Source organism: Anopheles arabiensis, chromosome 3 (assembly GCF_016920715.1).
Source record: "Anopheles arabiensis isolate DONGOLA chromosome 3, AaraD3, whole genome shotgun sequence".
NCBI classification, from domain to species: domain Eukaryota; kingdom Metazoa; phylum Arthropoda; class Insecta; order Diptera; family Culicidae; genus Anopheles; species Anopheles arabiensis.
The window spans coordinates 949,791-976,551 of NC_053518.1; the positions used below are offsets into that span (position 1 = coordinate 949,791).

The 26,761-nt window shown below is 45.8% G+C and overlaps 1 protein-coding gene across 5 annotated transcripts in view; it reads right to left on the minus strand.

Annotated features, from left to right (window-relative positions):
* Positions 1–601: 601 nt before the first annotated feature.
* LOC120900798 (protein madd-4) overlaps positions 602–26,761 on the minus strand; it is a 123,115-nt gene continuing 96,955 nt past the window's right edge. The window contains exons 7-20 of one of the 5 annotated variants that reach the window (XM_040308266.1): positions 25,512–25,683; positions 16,164–16,308; positions 14,666–14,795; positions 14,377–14,575; positions 11,146–11,597; positions 8,573–8,788; positions 7,970–8,431; positions 7,324–7,905; positions 7,166–7,262; positions 6,732–6,863; positions 3,130–3,405; positions 2,733–3,065; positions 2,489–2,639; positions 602–2,413 (exon numbers count right to left, since the gene is read on the minus strand). In XM_040308266.1, coding sequence (XP_040164200.1) covers positions 2,295–2,413; positions 2,489–2,639; positions 2,733–3,065; positions 3,130–3,405; positions 6,732–6,863; positions 7,166–7,262; positions 7,324–7,905; positions 7,970–8,431; positions 8,573–8,788; positions 11,146–11,597; positions 14,377–14,575; positions 14,666–14,795; positions 16,164–16,308; positions 25,512–25,683 — 3,466 coding nt within the window. In that variant the 3' untranslated portion in view covers positions 602–2,294. Of the gene's footprint in view, positions 2,414–2,488; positions 2,640–2,732; positions 3,066–3,129; positions 3,424–6,731; positions 6,864–7,165; positions 7,263–7,323; positions 7,906–7,969; positions 8,432–8,572; positions 8,789–11,145; positions 11,598–14,376; positions 14,576–14,665; positions 14,796–16,163; positions 16,309–25,511; positions 25,684–26,761 lie in introns of all 5 variants that reach the window. The other 4 variants (XM_040308265.1, XM_040308269.1, XM_040308268.1 and 1 more) reach the window with 4 other exon arrangements.

Sequence of the window (26,761 nt, forward strand, 5' to 3'; positions counted from 1 at the left end):
CACTAAACGAAACAGAAGGCAGGAATCATTTTTGAAATGTGGTAATACTTTGTTGAGCAAATCAACCAGTTCAATATGAATCTGCACCACAAAACTTATGGAGAAAATCCCTTTGAATTCGACTTTTTACTTATGTTTTGTTCAATTTTTCCAACTCATTGGCGACCAATGATTTGTTCGGCAGAGTTCTCTATGCCCTTATGTACACAGTTCATTTTTCAGTCATTTTGTTTGGAATGGAAAATAGGTGAATGCTTACCTGCTTACTTCGCTTTGATTTGTTTCTGTCTGGTGAATTACATTATCGTTTGGTCTTTGCTTCAATATTTTCTTTTCATTTACCTCTAGTTTTGCTTTGCTTTTATGTAAAGAAGAACGAGTTTTCTTGTTGTATGTTTTTGTTTTATTTCTTACTCATGTGTTTTATGTTATTCAATAATCGCTCTGCTTCCAACTCCCAACGATTGCTCCGAAATTGGCTTCCTAAAACATGATAGTCATTTCTATTCGCTCCGAATTTGTTTTTACCTCGTCTCGCTTGCTATGGAAAATTGCATTGCTTTGGACTTTGGATCTTCATTTACTTTTCCGTTTTTTTTTCATACTAACGCTCCTCTGTCTGACCCTGTGTATAGAACGAAATGAAATTTCCGGCACGGGTGTTTCGCACGCGGCACGCGTTTTGTTTCGTTAGAGTTTGAAGAGTATGATTACTTATGAACAATAGGAAATGGAAGGGGGAGAGTAAATAGTATAATTAGAAAGCGTTGGAAAGGAAAAAAGATTTATCTTAGTGTGAGTTGATTAGGGTGTGGTGGCAAACTGGCCATGGTTTGCAGGGACCGCTACATTGGCAGCCAAAAAATGTTCGTCCCGCTTATACTGTTCCCACTGGTTTTTTATTTGGATAGTTTCTTAAATACCGCTTCACTTACATAGCGTATAGTTTGGAGGTGTTGTTTGTATGGGAGTATGGAAAGGAACAATTGATGTTGAATGATAGATGTTATGAACATGGGGAAATACGTTCCACTGCAAGGGTAAGCAAAAGTAACAAGTTATTGGAAATCTGTTAGGCTCACTAGAAGGACTCACGGTGTAGAAATAGCGGATGGATTGGTTCAGATGTCGACAGAATACATTCCTTTGGCTGATTAACTTGGGAGAGTGAGTTCACGAAAAGGAAATCGACGTTATGGGTGAGAGATGAAGAAGAATGTGATTTTACCTGTAAATGACTCATTTTCAAAGCGGAAATAGATGTGTGTATGTTTGTGTGTGTGTGAGTGGGTATGGTTTCTATTTCAACACACGATAATACTTGCAGCAGCACACCTACCTATCCCCACTATCAAAAAGCACTGAACGTTTACAGAAGCGTTACGACAGCGTGCTGGCAATTTGCTATCTGCTGTCCTTCGTTCATCAAGTCGGTAAGCTGAGCTGAGCTAACCTGAACTTTCGTTTGTTTAGAGTCGATCTGTTTAATTTATATATTACTATGTTCACTTCTTCGCTCGGTCTCCCTCTTGCTCATCAAATATTACCTAAACCTAGTGCTACGCCTTGTGGAGTCTGGTTTGCTTTTCCCTATGCTTGCGTCTATATGTATTTATATTTATATTTATAGGGTTTTTCTATAATATCTTCCTCCTTTTGCTTTACCTATATACATAGAATCCAACAGTTCTGCGAAGTTAACAAACAGACGCCTCTGGCATTCTGGTGGTCGTGTAGGTCGTGTGATTGGGGGGTGTGTATGCTACCAGCTTGCTACATCGTTCGTCTGTCCAAAGTACATTATCTACTTTCAGAGGAAAACAGAGTGTCTTCTGTTGCAGTACTAGCTCTCAGTTTACTCCACTGAAGTCCTTCAACAATAATCTAACAGTTGCACCTTGATCCAAGTACTGCGCCGTGCTGTCTCTATAAGTGTGGATGGCTGGATTTCAGCAACGCTCATAGTCAAGTACACATAATTGACTATTTTAAATAAGTCTTCGGTAGTAGGTGTCAATAGCTATTCCGTATCATACACAAGTTCGTTGCTGTTTCAGTTTCAGTTGTGTATACCGGGGCCATTGGCGCTGGTGGTTCTGGAGGTGAAAGAAAGAGTGGACAGGCAAGGAGCAGCAAGGATTGCATCCTTTTGCCGCGCTTATCCTATTGGAGGCTGGAGACGCTTTTCCAACAAAATACACCGAACATCATCGGAAGTTTCCAAAAGCGTCATACAAACGCCACATCCAGCGCGGTATCGATTGGCAGTCCGGTGTTTTCGTTCTTTGCGATCCTTAGTGGTAAATATTAAACCTACAAGTCTTGCAACACTGTTGCTGGTAACGGTGCAGTCTGCAAAGGCCCATGCTTTTTACATTTTTACAGTACCTCGACAAGTCTTTACACTCCGAAACTGTAAAGGGAAAGAATTTCAGTGTTAATAAAGTCGTGCTGGAGGAGCTCGATCGTAGGTCGGAGGTGTACTCACGATTCGAAATACATGGTGGTCCTTTGCAAACTTTCATGACCGCTGGTCGGGGCAGCTCACGACACGCGTTGCCTGCCGGCTTTTTCGTGCCGTACCATACGCACTGTAGTATCCTGTACTTGATGCCCTGTCCTTCGCAGGCCGCATTACACTGCCGAATGAGAATGAGAAGCAGAAAAAACGAAATTAATTCTTTCCGGGCTTTTTATGTTATATCGAAATACAGTTACTAGACAAAACCTACATCTGACCATGGCTCGACACGCCAAACACCTTTGCACAGTTCGTTGTAGCACTCCTGCTTGGTGACGGGCTTCTCCTGGTCCTCGCACACCTTCTCGTCGCTACGCTCGCCATCGAACTGACAGTACACGTCACGCCGCTGGAGCGCCGTGTGCCACGAGAAGCACTTGGACTGCTGACAGCCGCTCCAATCCGCTGTCACCCAGCGCGGACAGTCGATGTTGCCACATTTGTCGACCGTTTCCGGCACCGGCAGGCCAGCGTCCTCGCAGAAGCTGTTGTCGACGGTGCGGCTGGAATTGCTCATCCGTAGCATGCAGTGGGCCGATCGGAGCTGAAGTTTAATCGAAAGTTAATGCCACGCACTGTCAGACGGAAGGCAGCGTGTCTCATCGTACCTTGTATCCTCCCCCATTGGCACCGCATGTCTGTGAACACTCGGACCAGGGCGTTGTCATCCACTCGAACTCGTAGCCCTCCGTTGCCTGTCCGTCGTGGATCATTGGCTCGTCCACGGATTCACTGGTGTGGCGCGATTTCAGCAGCTGATACACGTTCATGGGCCTCGGTGGCTCGTCGTCCTCCACATCCCCTCTCCCGATCGACCCATCGAACGGATCGTAGCCGCGCTCGGCAAGAAACTGCTGTCCGTAGTTCTTACTGTTGCTGAATGTCTGAAATGGCCAAAGAAGCTATCATAGGAAAAGAAGCAAACGGACAAGAAAGCGAGATAGAGAGAAAATTAGTACGAACGCTGGGGAAAATTGTTATTGATTAGGAAAAGAGCGTACGAAAAGGTGACTTAAATAAGTGATGCCGGGAAAAAAATCGACCGGCATTGAGAGGTGATTTGTTTGGTGAGTTTTGTTGCAAAAATCAAAAGGTGCTTGATGAAAGTATGCACTATACACAGAGAACGAGAGAGAGAAAGAAAGAGAGATTGTGGGCGATTGGCTGTACACTTATACCCTTTCATCACAGTGCATGTGGGGTTGTGCTAGGCACGGGAGTTTGGAGCATTATGATATGAGTGATGTGAAAATTGTCCTCCATTTATCAAAAACAACACTGCTTTTCCAGGAAATGAGAGCGAGATGAAAAATAAATACAGTTAGGCTGAGGAAAATTACCTATTTGTGTCCATGTGTGTATGCGTTAGGGTTACGGGAAGGAGGAAAGGATTGATACGGGTAGTGGTGACGGTTGGTAGGAAAAGAAGAAGGGAGAAAAATTCAAAGTATAATATCGGGTTTGTGCTTTACTATACGTTTGATCAACAACATGTCCTAATTGGGTGATTGCAATACGGTGTAATAAAATAAAAAACAACAACATACAACACAGACACAAACGAACGCTTCATGCTTATAGTACGGAGAGGTATGGATGAAGCTTTCCCGCAACATAAAATATTTTTCCCCACAGCAATCGCCCTGGGGCACGAATTACGAACCTCTGGGCGAGCGAATTTCGGAAACAAGCACAAAATTATATTTAAAAAAAACCTCACAGCACCACCACTCAACCACTCGACTTTACTTGTACCAATGCCCATCGCTTAAACTGGCTCCAAAACGAAACGATAATTAATTAAAGTAATTAGTATTTCTCGCGGGTGTTTCGTTCATTTTTTTGTTTTTGGTTCATTCTTCTTCCTTGCCGCCGCCGTCCTGTGGACAGCATAAATCGTGTTTACCAACCAGCGAGCACAGCGTGGTGAGATATTTGGCAGTGCAGAACCTGTTGTGCAGTGGTGGAGTATGTTTTTTTAAATAATCGTTTCACGTTTTCACTCTCCTCTTTCTCTGGTCTGGCGGTCGAACAACTTCAACCGCTTAATCGCAAACCCGGTGAAATTTTGATCAAGGACATTTGTGTGGTTGATGTTCCCCCAAAACCAAGTGACTGCACGGAGAAACAACAACCCGAACGACACTGCGGTCGCTCGGGAGTGGAAAGGAAGCGTGACGCATAACGCTTTTTTTTTGTGCCGCCCAACTCACCATAAAGTGGGTGTTGTTTGGTTTAACAAAACCACGATGGCAACATAATTGAAAAAAAAAAACGCTCTTAAGTCTTGCGGGACGTATTTCAGGCAGAGTTTGATTTTTCCACCCCCATTCTCAACGACAGCTGTTTGACGTCGAACGTAATGTGGCGATCGAAAAACAATTATCCCAGCAGAAAAAACCGTCGTTCCATTTTATGAGCCGAGTGACTGAGCGTTGGCTACATGTGATAGGGTGTGGGTGAATTGAATTCACTGTTTTTTGTTTGCCATTTCATTGAATTGCTATGAGTGTGAAGGCATAAAAACCAAGCTAGATAAAAGTAGTTTTAGTAATCCCGGCGGATTGTTTAAATCTCGGATTTGATTTCCCCATCGGGCAGCGAACGCGGACACTAGAAAGGGTGATAAAAGGCCATTGACAGTGATAAACGCACCCATTAGCTTTGCCACTGTCAAACCGTACGAGCGATTAGTGACAATGCGATCGACTGATCTCTTCCGCCCGATAGTGCGGCCGGATGTTGGGCGGCTGTGTTTTTGTTTATTTGTGAAAACTGCGTACTGCATATTATCGTTTATGGTGGGTTTGAGTCCTTTTTTATGGGCCGAAAGCTCTCCCCAGCCTCTCCCTCCCCTATAAACCGGGACCATAAAGAGGGGAGGACCAGCACTTCCATCTCCCACAAACACATATGCGAAACCGGGGTACGGTCATTATGGATTTTCGGTTGAATATTATACCCAGCCCCACACCTCGCCACACACGACCGAGATTAAAGGGGGATAATTATGTTCCGTAATAATTTATTTACGAATGAAAAATACCGGATTGACACATTCCATTCGTATGAATGCTTTTAATTAAACCGGCACCGCAAATCGTTGCAATCGTCGCTGTCGCCTCCACGCCTGGTTTCCCCATTCGGGTCTGCGGTTCGTGGAGGGCTCTTTCGAATGGCGTGTGAAATGTTTGCCGCTGGCTGAACTGCCCGCTGGGTGATTATGAATGCTTGTGTTATTTTTACCTGATTTATATGTTTGCTGATTGATTTTTTTGTTGTTGCTGTTGTGCCACGCTTGCATATTTGCGAACGGTGCGAAAAGGATTATGGCTAAATGTGATGCCAAAAATTTGGAGCTTTCCAAATGAAAACATAAACGCATTTTATTTATAGGCAAACACATTCATGATAAATATCTGCTTATGCGCTGGTTTCATGCGAGGAAAAAATGTAGCACATGTAATATTGCACATGGGCCCTTTTGCATTGCAAGACATATTAATAATGCAGATGTTAATGGAAACGATGTTAATGGAAAGGGATGGATGTCCTTGTGGGATCCTTTTACCCCGGGAAACCCTTTCCCGGAAGGTTTCATGTGATTTGTGATGGATGAAACCTTTTTCACGTCATCAAGGAGCCAGATCCCTGTGTGGTGTTTCAGATACGAGACAGCAGAACGAGTGGCTCGTTGGAGGATTGATAGAGAACAGTAGCGAAGAAAAACAGATGGACTAATCATTTACAGAACAAAAGCATTGCGTTGTACTCGAAGAGATGCAAACAGACAGCAAAGAGCCAAACCGCAAAGGATATGAAATATCTCTACAAGTACAGAGATACGCTTTTAGGGATGCATTCTTGGAGGCTATTTACAGTGTAGAGTACATCGGCTGTGGGTGGTGTAAGCAGCAAGGGAAAGAAATAATTTTGCTTCTATGGCATGGCGAAACAAATCATAAGACACAACATTGAACACAATCATGCAAACGTAAACAGAAACATAAACCGTGCAAAGAAAACCGTGCAAAAAAAGACAAACACAAAGCGAAACCATGCAACGACAACCTGCGTGCTGTGCAGGCGTGAACTGAGGCGTGCTAATATTTCGTTTACAAACTCTGCACCACAAAAGGTGGGACAAATGTATCCCTCCCCTCTTCCGGTGTAGCTTCGGTGAAAGTTTTGGTAAAACTCCTCATCTCACCTGTAGGCCGGCCAGTAGGTGCTGGAAGTGGGGCAACGGTAACGTGCGGGTGCCGGAACTGGCCGCGGCCGACGCGTCCGACGCTACCGTACTGCCCGACACAGTCATTTGCGAGTGTGACCGCAGGGGTTCCTTTTTCGGTCGTGACGTGACAGGGGATTGATTATTCATTTGTTTGATTCAGTGACGGAGAAGTTCAGTTAAAGAGTTGATATTAGCGTTGTGATAGAGAGAAGAGAGAGAGAGAGAGACAGATCGGCGGGTTAATATAGCTTACAAAGGAGGATATAGTGGGGAGCGTATGTTTAATGTATTACTAGCAGAAAGCTTACTCCATACGGTTCGCAGCAGATTGGTTTGGTTTTCAGTAAGCATCCTTTACCTCCACTTTCTGGTTGAAGTAGTAGAAATATTTCAAAGAGAACGTCACTTACCTCATCATCCGATCCATCGCCGTGCTCAGTTAGAAGCGTATCCTGCTGTTGTCGTTGTCGATTTCTCCCCCGATTGCGATCTCGATTCTTCCTTCCACTAAGAATTAAGATAAAGTCAATGAATGTAAGATTTGCATGCTCGGAAGCATCTCTCTTACCTCTTCTCTTCCTCATTCCCATTGGCCATGGCGTACGAGTTAGCCAGCAGTGCATTCGGATCCGCTCCCCGGTGTCGATCGTGATCTTCGTTCGGCTGATTTTCGCCGCCCGGTTTCGCCTTGACGGCCAGCTTCAGATCCGCATGGCTCAGCCCAGCATGGCACGTGTAGATGCCAGCCTCGCGGAACGTTACGTCCAGTATGCGCAGTGCGCCCTTCTTCGACATTTTGATCTTCTTCGTCTTCAGCAACGGTTGCTGATCCTTCGTCCAGCGGATCTTAGTGCGATTGAATCGCTTCACCGGGCACTTGATCTTAACCTGCGTGCCGTAGAAGACGGTCGCCGCACCGCCAATCTTCAGCGTAATCTTGTTCTTCTTGGGGTCATGCTGAATGAAGGTAGAGTTGGTGCCCGCAATCGGCGGTCGCTGATCTTCCGGTGCACAGGCCTTGGTGTTGCAGGGTTTCTTGTCCGGCGGCTTGCTGCTTGGACACATCGATGCCGGTCGCTCTACCTTGTGCTCCTGGGCCATGATCTGTTTGCACTCGACGCGCCGCTCCTTGAAACCTCCGCCACAAGATCTGAAGTTGAGTTCAGTATCGATTATTTGATTGTTCGAGAAGATGTGTTACTGCAGGTACTTACTTTGAACATTTGCTCCACTCGGACACCTCCCACCGGACAGGACAGTCGATGATGTTGCAGTACTGTCGGTCCGGTTGTGGCTTCGTCGTGCACATACTATTCGGTACGATCATTGTGTTTTCTCCTCCCCTTGTCACCTCGTGGATGCACGTCACCTCGCGCGTCTGTATCCCAAAGCCGCACGACTTGGAGCACGGTGTAAACTCGGAATAGTTCCACCGGGGAGGACACGGGATGTCGTTACAGGTGCGAATGCGCGCTTCCGGTTTCGTCTCGGGCGAGCAGAGAAACGGAGACACAATCTTGTTCGTATCATCTCGCACGCAGTTGATTATCAACTCCTCTACACCGCCGAGACAGGACGCGCTGCAACTGGTGTAGCCTTCCTCTCGCCAGGAGTACGTCTTGCCCGGGACGGACACGTGTACCTTAATGTTTTCCAAACTCTGCCGATTTCCATCTCTGTACGTGCAAAGAGAGAGAGGAGAAAAACATGAAATATTACCATGGAGGAAATTAACTAAATTAAAACCACCCTAACCCAACTGAGGAAACAAAAAAAGGCAAGAAATAATGTACGAAATAATGATTGGCTTTCTGTACTTGAGATAGGTGTCCTCGAAATTGTGCGAGTACGAGCACGGCTCCATGACGCAACGTTCCACCTCGTCCAGCGGTTTGTAGGCGTGACAGAGCGAATCGTTTAGCACCGCGACGCGCTTGGAAAATTCGAGGAAAATCTTGCACCGGAACGGCTTCCGGCGGATCCCTTCGCCGCACGTCACACTGCACGGTGACCATTCGGTGTCCTGAATGAAGCTGCAAGTCCGCAAGCAAAGATACGTACGAAAAGCATTGTGAGAGGGAATGAGAGGAGGAGAGATTGGAGAAGTAGACAGGAAAAGAGAGAAAGAGAGAGAAAGAGAAAAAGAGAAGCGATAAGAGAAATATATGTATATTATAGACGAAGAACGAATTTTTGAAGGTAAAGAAGAAAGGAGCAGAAAATACATCATTACATAGAGATAGAGAAAATGTTAGTTAAAGAATCGAAATGAAATGTAATTACATGAATCAAATATTAGACAACAAAGAACATACGAAAAACACCTAATTGAACGTTAATGGATAATGTAATGGATAATAAATGTGTTAGTGGCGTAGGAAACGGAAGTAGATTAATGATTTAACGCGCACTTTAATGTCACACGAAAACTCAACCTGTTGTTAGAGCGAGTGTCGCTTTAATTGAATGAAAATACGTTGCTCTTGTGCTGCTACCAGTGCCCAGTTTAGTGTGTCGTCATTTCCATTTTCGATGCGTGCATATTTGCCCGTCAAACAAACGGACGAAATAAAGAATCTTTTGGGGCGTGTTCAGCGCAGGAGATTTGGTCGCACAAACACTTCAAAACAATCACAAATTTTCGTGTTTCTAGCTCTGGTGCCAGAAAAATGCGCACAATCAAATAGCACGGAACAGCAAACACCGGAGAGCAAAACCAACCGGGCCCCTCCCCCCCCCCCCCACACGGTACACCGGCATTATTGTGCAAAACGCTATGATTGATGTCGGAAGCCGTGTGCAATTGCAACGTGCCGGACGGTACGGCGTACTGGCATGGGAAAAACAAAAGCATCAATCAGTGATGCGAGCAACCGGGGCACGGAATTCTACGCCTCGGGAGGTGTTCTCATCTGACACCAGTAAGCGTGGAACGGCGATAAAAAAGGTAGAAAAAACAGAACGGTGAGCGAAAAGCTCTGGCAAGAAATGAAAGGCAAAAGTCGAACGTCGAGCTAAGGGAGCACATATGCAATGGCATGCTGCGAAGGAATGACGCGATGATGGTTCGAGGAATTTTCCGCGCGAACGGAATGTCTTTGACGGATCGGAGGAGAGTCCGTTGCCGGTTTAGTCGAACCGTTGCGCGACCGGCTTGAGTGCAGCTTGTGTCATGGCCGGCTAGTCGTGCGGCTGGCACCATTCGATGGTATCCATTTTTCATCCGCAGGTTTGATCGTTTCGTTTCTGCAAAGCTTTCTTGTTGTTTTTTTTGTATGTTTGGTGAAGTTTTTCCTCGATTCAATTGCGTCGTATTGCAATCGGAATGACTTGATTCTGCTCAAGGGAAACGGTTTTCCTTTTGCGTTTTGGTAAGCGTCACCCGTTCCGGAGTTCACGGAAGCTTCTTTCTAATGATGCTGCTGCACATGCCGTTGATGATGATGGAGGTGATGATGATGAGACATACGCTTTCTGGAGTATGATTGCAAAGTGACTTGTGGCTTGGGAACAAGCAAGATTTTTTTTCTGGCCCCCTATTTGGCTTATTTTTTACGCAAAAAATAATATTTTCATGCACCACACTGTGCAGGGTTGGAAAATTGTTCGCTGGATGACTTCACTTGTGAAAGACGACGTAGTGGAACGGCACTCAGGGTTTGTCGATTCAACCTGAGTGATCTCCTACTTTGAGGGCAGAAGACGAATGCAATGATGCCGTTAACCTGGGCGCTACTTAGCACTTAGATTCATCGAAATCGGTGCGATATTCGTATAGGATAAGGATGCGATGAGCATGATTTGCCAGATGCATTCGTGAGCGCTCTGGCACGTCTGGTGAGAAATTGATTTTTCAATGACAGATTGAGTGAATGAGAAGGGTGAAAAAAGGTAAAGGATGCTCTTTCGCTTTTGCGAACGTTTCGTCAACTCATGCCCGGCCAATTGAACGAAAGTGCTGAGAAACAACGGTGTAATGCTGCCATGAAATTATGGTGCAATTGTTTGATGACGTTTGATAGGGCATGCGGTGTTTGTTATCGATCGAGCATGATGGAATTGCATGATTACAGTCGTTAGACTGATGACTTTATTGTTTGAAATAGAGATTAGTGAAGCAAAAACAGAGCAAGGATTGTTAGACGAATTCATGCTGGCTGTTGTCTGTTTTAAAAAGCAAAAACTAAAATGTGGAGACGCCTGGTGCTGTACAGATGGGAGTGAAATAATGATCTTTTTTTAGCAGCCAATGTAATTCTGGAGCCTCAAAAACACATGCAAACCGTTTAATATTTCCACACGAAACTCAATCCGTTCGCAACAAACTGTACATGCACATTCGCACCCGTGCAGCACCCGTGGATGCAAATTACAGCCCAACGATACTTACGTGGCTTCACTGGGCACCCGCTGGGAAACAATTTTCTCCGCCTTCGGTAACCGATCCTGCCGCAGCGGTTGTGCATAGTACGGCTGATCGTTGTACGTCATCAGCGTCGGATCGCGCTCGTGATGCATCGCGGCCTTCTCTTTCATCATGGCGGAAATGCTGGCCCGCTCTGCCTCACTCTCGACGCCCATCGTAAGCCCATCGAAGTCGGATGCTGACGAGGGCGGAACAGCGATGATGCCAGCATTTGATGAGCCCGAAACCGTTGTACCAGTGTTGGCACCACCACTCAGTGCCGACGAAACCGAACCCGCATTACAGATGATGCCCGTGGTGCACGGTTGCCCCGTGACTGGCTTCGCTCCCGGATCGCACTGGGCACTGTAATGGCCGTTCGTGTCCATACACTCAACGCTGCGCACCTGAATACCGCTGCCACAGGAAACGGAGCACTATAGGGGAGAGAGAGAGAGTGAGAGAGAGTGGTCCAATCATTAGGAAATTGTTCGGGTGGTTGGTTTTGTCTTGGCGAGTGGGTAAATTTCCTCTCGATTGGACTAATTAGGACGTGGCGGGCACGCAATGTAATTTACGTGGGCTTGCTGGCTGAGAGTGGAAGGTAGGATCGTAGCAAGTGTGTTGTAAAATCACAAAACATGAGCAAATAAAGCGAAATCACTTTAGGGCTCAGGAAGAAGGTCGTGGTTGCATGTGTACTGGCGGTCCATCTTTATTTTCATCGTTTGTTGTAGCTTATTGGCGACATAAATGGTCGTCGTATGTAGGCTGGACCTTGATAGTGAGAGAGTTTTGAGAGGAAAAAAATCTCCAACAACACGCTTACCTAATAAATCAATAAATCTACTTAAACTTACTCACACACACACACATGCTCAGTTATCGAAGGCTTTGAGGCGGACTTCTGGTTCGGCTCGACTTCCACAGCTCGCATGTCCTAACCAGCAATATCGAAGCTATACCATCAGCTTCAACAGCACCAAATATAAAAGAATAAAATGTCCAAACAAACAAACGCACCACTTGGAGGGGCTGCGCCGTACGGGAGGAGGAGGATTTTTGAGTAGGACGAAATGCGAAGCGACCAAGCGAAAAGCTGAAAGCAATAAGCAATGCGCCCAATCGACCAGAGGACACACGTGTGAGGCTATTGTTCTTACAAATTCAGCGATAAGGCAGCGAGTCCTATTTCCGCCGGCAATACCCCACCACCTCTACCGTGTCCCTTCTCCCACAAACACGTAGGCTGTGGCAATAAATTCACAGAGTCGGCAAATTTAAATAGAGCCATAAAGACGGCCATTTTACGACTGTTGTTACCATAAGCACCCACTCGATCATATTCGGGTCGATGTGTCCATTCGTTTTGGGGCGACCGTTTCTTGATCTTTCTCCCTGGTGAGCGCGTTTTCCGGCGGAGCTGCTGTATGGGCGTAAATGATTTGCTGCTGCTGGTGCTGGTGCTGTAGCAACACCACACACACACACAGACACGCGCGCCATCATTCAGTGCAGTATATTGTTGGCAAGGAGTCGAACATGAGCTGTGTGTAGTTAGACTTTTGGATAAATCGAACGTAAATGTCCGGAGGGGTGGTACATACAGCGAGCAAGTGGTGAGAGGATACTGTCCAAACATACCGCGCATTGGATCATATGAACACGTTTGGGAAAAAGGAACATATTTCCCGCAGCACGTGTACAGTGGGTGAGTGGGTGTGGTACAGGAGGAGACGAGTTTGTGCAGATGATTTGTGTTTTTGGTTGTGGTGTTTTCCGTGCTAATGTGTTGAGATACTGTGCTGGGACGGGATATTAATGTTATGGGTTAGTGTCTTCCGCCACGGAAGGCTAGTTTATTGTATTGCTGAAGAAGTTTCCAAGAAGTTATTGAGCCAAAAGTTGTTGCAGCGTTCGGTGAGAACATTCATAAGCAAACTTGTAACAATGTCGCAAGGATTTGCGATGGATTCAACTGCGTTTATGCTGGAAATCTGTTGCAAGGAACTTGTAACGTGTATTAAAAACATATTGAGAAAAGCTCAGGCTGTGTTTGACAGGAAACGCTTTCGATTTTGAATTTTCGTCTTTGGTTTTCAGCAGGTGGTAAACAGAACATTGGACGGATGTGTGAACAACCATTCCCGGAATGTCGCCACCAAATGGCAGCTGCAATATGTAACATTCAATCTGGACAGGACACATTTTATTCTGAGAATGTTCCAATTTTCTAACCCACTCCGAACCCTACTCCCCTCGACACTACAGCGCAGTGGGAACAATAACGCCTCTGCTAATTACAGCACACTTCAATGGATCGTTCCCATTATTGATGGGTTTGTCGTTTGTGTTGTACGGACATTAAGCATGCCATTATACTAACAGCTGCATATCATCATCATAAAGCGAGCCATCGAATGGTGGCCAACACTTCCCGCAGCTGCATTGCCGGCCGGTTGGTGAAGCCAACTTTTGCCCCATAAAACATTCTTCAGTAAAACAATTTCCCTATTGCGATGTGCGACACGACTTGGCGCAGACCCACACGTCTCACCACTGCCCCATTCCCATATACCATCATCAGTGCCGAAGCAATGGTGAATGACAAATTTGGACCGCGATTGGAATGGCGGCGACGACGGCGGCCGAATGAATGCAAGCGGTTGGCAACTCGGCAGAGAATGTGCATTCGTCGTGGCTGGGAGATGGATTGCCGGAGCGTCTGGCCACCGAAAAATGGCGTTGCCAATCGTAACGCGCTCAGTGGAGCCGACGATTTATGGCTAATTACTGGAAGGATGGTGTGGTGTTTTATGGTGACTGGCTTCGTCGATGGATGCGTCGCTGGTGCATTTGTTACACCGCAGGCAATAAAATGTATATAGCCCTCACTGTACCGGGCGCGAGCAGAGAGTTGTTATATGAGCAGTCCAGGAAGTGTTCTGCCTGCAGACAGACATACACACTGATGCATTTGTTTTACATGCAGTAATGAAAAGGGAAGTCTTCCTTCCGGAACCGACAGGACCGAGCGGGGTTTTACTGTGCCGTTGTCCTGGTTTTGAGGCGTAGCAACTCACGTGGCAAGGGTTTTTAAAATGATAAACTTACTCATTACCGCAGTACTGTGTCCCAAGTGCTCCCCAACACAAAAATGGGACAACGCCCAAATGCGTCCAATAAATATGTCTAACTGTGAAGAACGACACTTACCCCACTCCATTCGCCGACGACCCACTTGGGACATTCTTGGACGTTGCAGGGTTCCTGATTTTTCGGTCTCACTCCACGGCAAGCCTCGTCCGGTACCTTGTTCTTGGCGCCATTGCTTTCCTCCGCACAGACCACCACCCGTTCGCGGATGCCACCGCCGCACGGTTTCGAGCACGATCGCCAGTCGTCCGTCACCCATCTGGCGGAAGATAGACCATTAAATTGACATTAAAGATTAACCAAAAAAGGGGGAAAAGACATAATAAGTCGCAGTTTTGGCTTTACTCACTTCGGTGGGCAGAGATGGGTATTGCACTGGACGACGGTGGGCTCCGGTCGGGAGGAAGCGTTGCAGAGTGACTCCTCCACGTCCACGCCGGTCACGCGGTTCCGGCAGGTCGGCATGGCCATCTTGTAACCTGCGAATGGGTGAAGTATAAGCAGCGTTTAAGTATTGATTATTACAAGGAAATGCAAATTGTCGCCCGTTCAAAAGGTGAATGAATTGATATAAATATAATTAAATGATATTTTCCCCGGTATCGAGAACTCTGTCGCCTTCCCCACTGAGAGCCTTCAATTTGCATCTGCTTCAAAGGATTTGTCATTACTCGGTCGTCATTTCACGTTCTTCAAAGGAAAACGGTGTCCACAACCCAGCCATAGTGTGTGTGTGTGTGGGATGGGATAAAAGGATGATATTTTGGTTTTAATTTCCGTTGTACGCCTTTGATGCTGTGCCCGTGCCGGTGCGATTTGAAGTGATTGAATTTCTTGCGCAAACACCGTTTCGGTGATATTTTTAGTCTAATACCTTAAGCTCTTTTTCCTCAATCCTTCGTTTTTACGGTTGGGCCTGGTGGAAAGCATTTCTGGCTTGAGCTGGTTGTTGTCTTTGTGTGTGTGACAAAATTCTTTTATTTGGTACCCGGAGTGTGGGTGTCTGGATCAAAGCTTTTGCTTCAATGACGACAGCGCGAGTGCTTTAAGCGAGACCAGTAACTCACAAACGTATCGATAGACTGAGAGAGAGAAAAGGCTCAAGATGCGTTCCAGGAAAAAATGTCATCAATCGAATAGATCATTATTTTACTTGACAACGTAATCTCGGTATCGATATGGGACTGTTGGTAACCGGTGGCAAGAAGCGAGTGGGAAGAACCGTCTGTCAGATCGAATTCTATTGTCGTATTGTGGTGTGTTTGTGTGTGTGTGTGTGATAGGCAGTTTATGGCGTGTGGAGTTTCGATTCGATTCAGTTGAGAAACAGGCCGGATGAATGTGAAGGAACGATGAAGTTCTAGCGAAACAGATGATACTAAGACAGCTCTTCACGAACACTGTTATGCTGGAGCCTTGAGCTGTGAAATCAAAATGAGCTCTCCCAGTGGTTCACGCTGTTCAAGCTGTTGGGACGGGGTTTTGCAGGAAAAGCAGACCATTATTAGGAGAATCATACGGATATAATTATGTAGAGTTCCAGTGTAAAAGGTATTGTTTCTCAAAAATTACTGACATACGTGTAGCCTTCAAACGAAATCGTTCGAATCTATGATTAACACGGAAAAGCACACGACTGGTACCAGCTTTCGATCAGATTCACATCTCTAATGAAGACGTTTACTTCGACCGACGTCTGACATTGAAACCCCGCCGAGCTTACCAGGAAATAGAAACCCAAACGTATTAAATTCTCTGTTCTGTACATCGGTTCCCCCTAGCCAAGGGCAGTCAGAATTCATTCCAGTCACATCGGCCACAAACAGAACAGTTCGAGCGATACTTACCACCTCCACAGGTTACGGAACACAGTGACATGGGTGCAATTTCCCACTGGTAGAGTGGCTGCGTACAGGACGTTCCATCGCCACCGCACACACCGCACACATCGATCTTCTTCGTCGAGCCAATCTTAAGGTCGCATCCAACGCGCTGAAAGTGAAACAAGCAAAAAGCATGTGGTGAATGTTTTGGTGGCGGGGTAGCAGCAAGGAATGTGTCTTCTCCAACATCCGAACACAATCGCAGTCGCTAGTCGCCCATCGAACGAGGAAATTATACGAAGAGGATGGTGTATTAAAACAAAACAAACCCCTGCCAGCAAAACACAGACCAGACAACAGCGCGCGCCTCGGTGAAGAGATGTCATCATTTTCTTCCCAGATGACGACCATCAATGGGAGGGCAAAGCAAAAGAGGCGATGAAAAATTCATGTCACCTAGGATAAATCAGGCCCGTTGCTCTCGCCCATATCTTGTTCCCTGCATCGTAGTACCTGTGCGGCAAAGGTTGATGATTATTGAAGGAAACACTTAGTGCCGAAGCGGCATGCTCATCAGCTTCCGTACGACGAGCACACCAGTCAGTCGTCGGGATCGTGGGGATAGAAAATCGTAGCACCACCATCGCCGTCGTAGTGCTCTAAATTGGCTTGAGCCGGCTTACGCCGTAGGTGACATTGGATTTTCTTGTTCACGGTGGTGTGTGCCGTTTACGTTTCGCGGGCGCTTTCGTGAAACCATCGACTTCTTCCGGGGCTTCCGGGCTACAACGCAGCTGCAGCGGAAGATGAACTTTTGAGTGACAGTGGTGATGCTTTTCGGTTGCATATTCTACTTCATCAGGCGCATGATGTAATCGGTGCATTACAGTGTGCGGTTTTCGTGAGAAAGGACGATGTTTGGGAGAGCAAGAGAAAGAGAGAGAGAGAGAGGGAGAGAGAGAGAGATTCTTAAGGGTGCTTGGCAGGGGGGCATACATAGAAATCGACTTTTACCGACAGGGGCTTTAGCAATGGCGATGATGGAGAAGTGGAGCTAATGCTGCTAGGTCTGGGAAGTAAATTTGCATGTACCCAGGCGAGGGAGCATCAATCAATGCATATCAAAATCATGAATATTTGAACTTTTGCTTTTGGAACACTTTGTCTGCCCTACGGGGTTGGGAGGGGAAGTGAGTTGCAAGGGCATGAATGTAAGTGTGTTTGATGTGTTCACGGCTGACAACAGAAGTGCTCGTGTTGTTCGAATGGGAGGTTGAGTATGTTTTGATAAAGTATTTGTTATTTTTTCATCCATCGCTGATTATGCCATACATACATTCATAAACGAAGTCTACGGAGGATTTATATTTGTTCAATTTTGAAATTCATAGGTAACAATTCTCTGAATTATTATCATGTTAACATGATGCATGTAAAATGTAATAGAAAACAAACACAAAATCAATTAAAAAAGCCTAGTGACATTGCACTCGTCGCTTTGTATGAATTGCTTTTCATTATGAATAGTAAACAGCATACGGTGTGTATTTATAATTACAAAGAGCCATCTACGTTCTAGTTGGTCAACACAATACCGATAAGGTCCTTTGTTGTAAATCAAATTAAATCTGGATAGAACGGATGAGTTCAAATTATTGACTTAGCAGTATGTTTAGTCATCAACTAAGCTTATTTTGGTGAGGCCTTTACTTCAAAATTCTTTCAAAATTAAACTCTAGATATATTTGTCAATTACCTATGCACTACATGGAATTTTACACGATGCTTGTGGTGTAGTTTTTCCCGAGAGCACATACAAAAGGAGAATTTTCTCCCTTTGGTTGAAGATGCTATTTACGATCCTTGTCGTTTTCGGGGAAAAATTGTGTATTTTTGGCTCACCGCAAAACGCACACCAAACTGAGACACTTTCCAGCTCACATGTACGTATTCTTTTTTCAAATATTTCCTTCACACCGCAAACACGCGGTCCAAAAATAGAGCAAAATGACAGCTCACGTTGGTAGGAATAAAAATCGTTATCTACAAACATTGCTGTACATTCGAATCAATAACAAACTTGGGTGCAGGTGCAGGTGTAGGTAAGGAAATGATTGGAATAATCGAAATCAATGCTTTAATTCAATTTCGGGAAAAACGGCCTTTATCGGGACTTGTTTGACCGTGGTTTCCGGTGTGCGTTGGCGTTTAAATATTCATTGCATAAAAACGAATTCCGAGTAATGGAACGGCAATGGGACACAGGAAAGCCGATGATGAGCGTAGGCTCGATAGATGGCGGGAGACAGTGCAGGCGGTAGGGAAAACTTTGCTCCAAACAAAATGTGCGATTGGAACCCCATTGAGCAAATGTTTGTTCGAGAGGTAACGCACTAAATGAAGTAGCTTTGCCACTGTAGCAGAGAGTAACATTTCCTTTAGCCGTGGTTGTGTGAGCACCATGCCCGAAGGAAACTCACCCAGGGAAAGGAATAAATAAATTGCACTTTTCAAGGTGTTATACTTAGCCTTCCAGCAGATGCCGATCCCGGGTAGGTTTCCCGATTCCGTTACAGCAACTTTTCCGCGAAAGTTTTGCGTTTGCCACTTACACACCCGCCTCTTCCGGTCGGAGAAAAAAACGGGATGGAAAATATCGCGAACACAACGCACTGCCGGGCGTTTGGGAAAAGCTTTTTCACTGCTCGATTTCACTCGACTAGCTGGAGGCGACTTGTGGCACGTTTGGTATTTGTTTTTCCACGCAATCTTTTGCAACAAAGCGGGAAGGGTTGAGAAAGGGCAGGCTTAGCAGGGGAGGAAAAGTTTTCCAGTAAATTACACCAAACAGCGTACCGGCAGCATCCGCGTCGGTTCGTAATCGTGCGTTTTTTTCCTGGGAAACGTTTGTGCGTGCTTCTTACGATCGGAAAGGGTGATACTCTCTCTTTTTCGCTCCTTGTGTGCATGCGATTCAAGTGCGGCAGTCCCACACGCGGTATTTCGCGGTTGCTTTTTTGACGGTTGAACCGGAACACCCGTCGCGTGGAAGGATTCGGTATGAAGCACGCAGCAAACAAGGGCTTGTCGATGCTTCGTCTCCGAAATGTGACGCCAAACTCTACAAATCGGTGATTCTCGTGGGAGGAGTTGTTTTATTTGTCAAATAATGACTCGGCTGCTGGAGGGAAAGTTTTCCACTTTTGTCCCATGCAACAGGGGCGGGCGTGACATCGTGACCGTGATTTGTCCCGTAAAATCTCTGGGAAGTGGAGTGTTCCTATGATTTAGGATTTTCTTCTAAGGGAAGCGTGAAACTGGAAGTTGGTCAAGTGTTTAATTAAGTGTGATTGGAACGATTAATAGAGAAAGAGAGAGAGACGATAAAAAGGAAAAGTTCAATGTCACATGCGTTAGATGTCTATAAATGAGCGGCTTCATCAAATAATGTGTGGTATCCTTTGATATACTTTATGTTTAAAAGCTTTTCTTCTCGTTACTCTTTATACCATTTTTAAATTAAACATATAAGAAAAAAATCAATGTTGTATTTGTTAAAAAAAAGCCTCTATGAAAAGGATTGCACTCACCAACACACCCGTATCCAAAAAACCTCCCCGCATCTAGATTGGTTTCAAATGAAGTGAGGAAAATTTTCGTATCAAATATTTACCAGCCAAGTTTTCCAATTTTCGCTGATAAACACACGCAGCAAACATGGTGTGCTCTTGAACACAAGAGAGCACGTGTAAAATGGCTCCAAAGAGAAAGAAAAAGCACGCATGAAAAACACACACACACACAAAAGCATCCCCACCAGAGTAAGTTAAAAGTTTTTCTTTTTTAAGCCAACTTTCACCCTGGTCAGGGTGTACGCCAATATTCAGGTACAAAAATAAACCACATCCTGTTGGGGAAGCTAACACGGTTGGCATTTGACGAGAGAGTGGAGGTGGTTCAAGGCTACAGAGCGTGGAAGGGTTTAAGCATCTTTCGGTGTAATTACAAGATGGAAAAGGTCAACAAGAGGATTCGCTGTGAGTGGGAACAGATTAGTTATAGTTTATTATTATATGAAATTTATATTTTATTCTAGAAATGTTTCGATGTTTTGCTCTTGTTTGGGTAAACAAATCAATGATGAACATGTTTGATCAACACACACACACGCGCCCGGCTGCTCAAGATATGCTCTATGCCGATACAACAAAAGTTCCATTTAAAAACAAAATGAAAGCTTTATGACTATGCCTCATTCAAATGTATTTATGCTACATTTGTTTTCTAATTTTCTTCCCAACCCTTTTGAGCCACGGTAAGGACCAACGCACACCAGCTACCAATCAGACCGCTCTCGGAAAGCGCAATTTTAATAGCACACAGGCTATGAGCTGTCGTGTCGCGGCTTTTCTGCTACCCGGTGGTGCCGTTTACGCAATTCCACTAATTTGTGCGTCATTAAAAAACCGAATACAAATTACCGTCTGCGGCTGGCACGACGCAGGAGAGAGAAAAAGTGCCAACTCATTCCCTTCCCTCTCCCATGCACTCCTCGTACGCAGCCTGAAGTTTCCTTTTAAATAATAGTTTTTGTATTAATAATTCATCGAGACGTTTTATTAGCTGTATAATGTTACATAAGGACACGCCGTTATGAAGCTGTGGTATGTTCTGCGCGCGTGTGTGAGTCCCTGTGTGTGGTATGTTCTCTGTTGTGGTTCTCGATAAAGCACAGCATGTAGAAAACAGACCACAAATGGATCAAAAACGGCCTCCCGTTCCCTCTCGCACAAGCCTGCCCGGGCCCCAAAAACGTCGGGCCTCGGTTTATTCATCGTCCTGTACAACTCCTCCCCCTCACCACGAATTCCACCCCGAGCAGAATCGATCAATCATTGAGGGTTGCCATTTGTTTTCGACGCATATTCGATCAGGCAGCCCAATAACAATCATGTAATCATAGACCATGGGGCGACGGGTTTCCTTTCCCATTAAACCACATGCTCCCCAGTGCAGGAGCGGATTCGGATGGATTTTGTTTTAGCTTCGTCTCGCTTCCGCGTGCAAAATCTCCCAAGACCGATGCGTTGTGCGATGTGTCTAGCTGCCGTACCAACAAGGGAAAGGCTACTTGAATGGGTCTGGCGTACCACTTGATCCTGAAACTGATAATGGACAATCTGTTTTCACATCGGCCCCGACATCGGCTTAGGTCAGCAGCAGTGCCATGGGGCTGCCATAGGCTGTCATCTTCCGGTACGCTGTGCCGGGACATTGTCCGTACGGGGCTTTATACGTTTGACCTTTTTTCCCTTGCACCGACCCGGGGCATGTGGTCTAATCGTTTAATGATTCAATCTCCTTCCCAGCAATCGGCAGCATCGGCAGCGGAGTAGACACCAGCAGTAGCATCACGTTCCGGTGCTTTTAAGCGAAGCGGAATTAGGTACCTACAGTCGTCCAGAGGGAAGACCGGAGAGCTCTGACGTACGTGTGTCTGGTGCTGTCTTGTTGGAGGTTTTCCGTCGGTATCATTTTTCTTTTCTGTGGTTCATAGCGACATGCGACGAAGACTAGAGAAGGGAACGTTTGTGTGTGTGCGTGCGTGAGGTCAAATAGAAGAGACCATCATCATCTTAAAGTTTCTTATGTATGCATGTGGCTGTTTGTGTGTATGTGCTGCTGTAATCAAATCTATATTCAAATGAAGGCATGAGGCCACTTTTCGTGCTTTTCGCTTCGGTTTTGGCGGCAGTTGTAAGGACGATAAGCGGCGCTGACGCTAGCACCATTGCTCATTTCGACAAAATTGATGATAATATTGATAGAGCAGAAAACATCCTTACAAAGCTTGAACCACACCTTGGTTGGGGTGTTTAATACGCCAAAGCGTACGCTGCTTTCAATGCTCCAAAAACTTCAACCAAAGATTCGCCGTGTATTTCCACGAGACTCGCCCTTTGCTAGAACTATTTGCACCCGGGAGCGTAATAAATTATTGCCAAATTTAATTTCACCCCAATTATCATCCAATTTCGGCCGAGGCATTCGTGATGGTTTCGGGCTGGTTATGTCTTCCTGATGGCTTTTACTACGCTTCTGGGGGAAACAAACGGAAAGCTAGAGAGCACAGTGCTGCTTCAATTCGGGGCATCCGTTCACCTATCTTACGACGCAAAAGATAGCAAAGATTCCTGCACCCGATGTGAACCGGAGAATAGTTCGGGTTGGGGTTTTTATGGAGAATCTTGGAAGCCGGAGCGGGGATAAAGTAGCTATTACGAAGCGTTTCATCTATTTCTGCTTTCGGAGGATCTCATCAACGTATGGGTTTATCTACGCTTTAGCAAAATTATTATCACCTTGGTGAGCCAACCATGTTAGCGTGTGTATGTGTGTGAGTATGGGAAGGCTTGATTTTCCCTTTTTCTGTTCGGTGCTTGAGCTCAACCATTCGCTTGTAAAAGAGCACACTAAATGCCCCCAGAAGGTTGCGTAGAGGATGCCCCGGGAGCAAACAGAATGGACCATTGTGCTTGTGCTTTAGTAACAGAATCATCCTCTGTGCTAAGCAGCAAATAGGGAAGGCGGGGCAGTGTTTCGACCTTGGGTCAAATAAACTATGAAGAAAAGTGGTGTTTGTGTGCGTGGTCCAAGCATGTACTATCCTGTTTTCCATTTCCTTCAGGGCTATCCCTGCGTTTTGATGCTGCTTAACAGTCCAAGCGATTGACGATTTGTACCAGCTAAATAAGGGCTGTGGAGGGAGTGAAGATCTGCACCCAAAACCACAGTCTAATCCGTGTAGCAAAAGCTGGTGCAAAGAAGCGGATGCTTGTGACTGTAGCACACAGCGGGTGGTAGAGCAGTGAGCCACACAGGAAAAAGGTTCCATGTAGTGGGTGCGATTCAAAAAAATAAAAATAAAAATGTGAAGCAAAACTCTTGTAACATATTCAGTGCCGTAAAGCTGCGTCCATATTTTATGGCCCTTGCCTATTTGCATCATACATTCTACCCCCGGAGAGCCACGCCGTTTCGAACGAGCATCGACAGAAACGGAGGGAAAAAGGCCAACTAAACGCGTCAAATGCATACGGCCGGCGTAGTTGGGCAAAGAGTTTTACATCGAGTTTTTGTGGTCTCTGTTCTGTTCCATATGCAAGCAGTCTGGTTTATGGATAGCGCAGTGATGAACATAGTCAAAGTAAGGGCCGGGAAAAAACACGAAAAGAAGGTTTTGTTATTGCTTGACGGATGTTGTGGTTTTATTAAAAAGCAACTACACGCAACCGATTCTCGTGCGTTTATGGCGAGAGAAAGCTTTGCTGTTGGGATTGATGAAGCTTATCTGATATCCCCCCCAAGAGCTTTTGTTCGTGTTTGTGCGATGGAAAGTATTTTAGCTGTCAGAATAAAACTCTTATTTTTCGGTGGAATTTTTAAAAGGTTTGTGCATAATCAGTGTTGAGGCAAAAAAAATCTCTTTATACACAGAAATGTAAATGACACTAAGTAATTTCTCGAATCAATTAATTAATGGCCTATTTTTAGCTCGCTCTAGTGCCCGCCAGGCCCTTTATCTTCCGAGCTAGAGTCAATTAACGCCTTACTACATTTCACAAAAGTGCATCGGGTAGAGTGGAAATAAATGAAAGCTTTGCACCTCACCTCATCACACACACAAACTCTCAACGACTTGACGCAGTGAGCCATTTAGAATTCTGTCCATTCCAATTTGGTGTAATTGGGTCATGAACCAACGACTACATGGGTTTGGCTTTTACACTTCGGATTCTCGCTCTGCTGTTACCGTCTTGCAGTGGAAAGCGGATTGTTGCCACCAGCCACAATAGTTGTCCCCGGCAGCTCATCGCTTTCCACCCAAAAAAAAAGGGGGGGGGGAAAGAACGATCCGAAAAGAAGACGAGTAGCCAGTGCTGCTGATAAGTGCCATGTGTCTCACAGTTTTGCAACGGAAGAATAGCCGGTTTGCTGGTGTTTTTGTGTAAGGACAGACGACGCCTAAAGTTATACCATTGCTGGCTACACGACGTGCGCACATACACAGCGAGGAGGGGGTATTAGAAAAAGCGAAACGTTTTGCACATACTGTCGTCACCTTGACTCGGTTGGTCGGTTTCATGCTGCGGTTACCTCAGGGAAAAACTATCACTCTGCCCCAGGAGGGATGGATGGGAGACAGCAAGCTTTCCACGCCAGCAACGTATCGAATAAAAGACCCTTTGCCCGGTGCTCTATTCACAGTCGATATTCGATGGAAAACCACACTCCACACTCCCTGAGAATGGTGTCGAATGGAACGCTTTTCCATTTTCGGTTCGCACACACATATACACACACACGCATCGTCACATCGTCGGGGTGTAGACATTGAGACGGGGGTTTCGGTGATTGCAGACGTATTGGGGTGTCGTCTTTTGGCTTTCATGTGGTGCGCCAGGGCACGAATAGGCCATTACCTATAGCCTCTATGCCGGCAATATGTTTCGCCGGAAGCCTTTTGTTGCCGGGGGCAAAGGTGACCCGACACCAAGTGTCATCATCATCACCATCATCATCATTATGATCGTCGTCTACGTGATCATGTAAATCAAACATTTCATCTAGATGGGCCGGCAATTACGCGGGGAAAAGTCTTGATGGCGTATGTCTTAGGCGTGGACCACAACAATCGGCTTCGATGGGGCACCTTCTTCTTGCTGTAACATGAGCGGGACAGTTTCGTGCATTAATCGAAAAACTTTGCACCATGACAGAACCACTTGACAAAGCAGCACACCCGGGAGCAGTGAAAGGAATGGGAGAGAGAGAGAGAGAGAGAGGAGAACTGGAAAGTTGTGGCTTTATTCGTCGCATTGAAAGCTCGTGCCTGGCCTGCAACACAATGTATGCAACACAATACCGAACCAACGGGCGTGGAAATTATTGACCGTAGCAGCTCGATACGGCCGTGCTGGGACGGAGTGCTGCAAGGCCTTCAGCTGGGCGACGATCCTGGCCTGAGTGTGCTCGCTGGGTAAAGTTTTGCCGCACAAAGCATGCACCAGCTTACATTTCTTCTTACACCTTGAAGTTGAGATTCATGAACCGAGAAGCAAAGCGATGGAATGGAACAACTTTTTGTGAGCCGAGAAACTGAAGAAACTGTTGTAAATCCGTCGCTTCGCTTTTTTGACTGCTTTACATTCTTTCTTACTTCAGGGAGAGCGAGACGAAACGATGGTACAGGAGAGGGGTTGTCGTCCCACTTTCGTCCCAGCTCTGCTAGACCATGATCAGCGGGAATCCGATAAGGTGCGCACTGTGCAGGACACAAGCAGAGAAGCGAGAGGAGATCTTTGCATTTACCTGACACTTTCCCTGGATGCACATGTCGAGACTGCCCGGGCGACATCTGGTACCGTCCTGCACTCGATTGGAGAGCTGCACGATGACGCTCGGTTCGTCGTCGCTGATGGGAAAGGAGTCGCCGGCACCGGCCGAATCCGGCATATCCTCCAGCAGGTGCTGAGGTCGGCCCCTGGAACGATTGAAGTGGCAAAGAAAAAGTTGTTAAAACAGGTTATAACAGGGAACGTGTGAAGCGACACGGACTGGACTGGTGGAAAAAGGGGAACTGTGTCCACCCCGTTTTTCTCCCCTTTACAGTTTGTCCCCATTCGGTGCATTAGGCGGATTTGTCGGATTCACCGCCAACGCCAGCGGATCGGATTTATGATGGTCAGCAGTGTAAGCTACGTGCCAGGTGCTGGCCAGAGTGCTAGTGGGGAGCGTCTCCAGATAAAGTTTTGTCGAAACAAGCGAACACGCTCTATCACGATCGTAGCTCGGGGAGGGAAGATGGTTGTACGAGATTAAACAAGAGAAGCATAAAACTTGCATTTGCTGAAAGTAGATTCATTAGTTCGTCGTCACCGGTGCTGCAGAGCTGCACTTTAATGATGCTGCAGCAATAGACGACTCCGTCTTGCAGTTTGTCTCATTCGTTCCCGTTTTTTGTGCGCAAGACGGGCGCGCAAGGAAAGGGGGCGAATTTGTAGCGGTGTGGTTTGAGCGATGGAGTAAAGATTGACCAAAGTTTGCCACCCAAGATCAACACGCTGATGGTCTTCTGTTCATTGAAATAAACAAAGTTTCATTGAGTTTGGGTAAGCGCAGTTGGGGTTGGGACTTTAACCGAGCTTTCGGGGGCTGGATGGGGGTGAGATTAAATTCATTTGCATAGTTTAGACTCTTTGCCAAAGTAAAAGTAATCGTTGGTTTGCGCAAAGTCGTTACATGAAGTGGCAAGAGCTTAGCCGGTGCTTCTTTTACAAATGCATGCAGTTGAATGTCTTTCGAATGACGCTAGAGGTTTTAGGTGCATTTTTTAAATCTTGCTTACTTTTGACAGTCAGTTGTCGTAGTTTAAATACTGCTGACATTTAAAGCGTATTTGACGATAATGAAATACTTCTAGAGATGCAAAAGGGTGGCACAATATTTTAAATATCATATTTTCTGTTATCAAACTAGCTCAATGCAAGGACATAAATGTTAAGAAATCATATTTCTATTTGCATAAGGCTCTTTTTAAGCATCATACCCGAACATCCTTC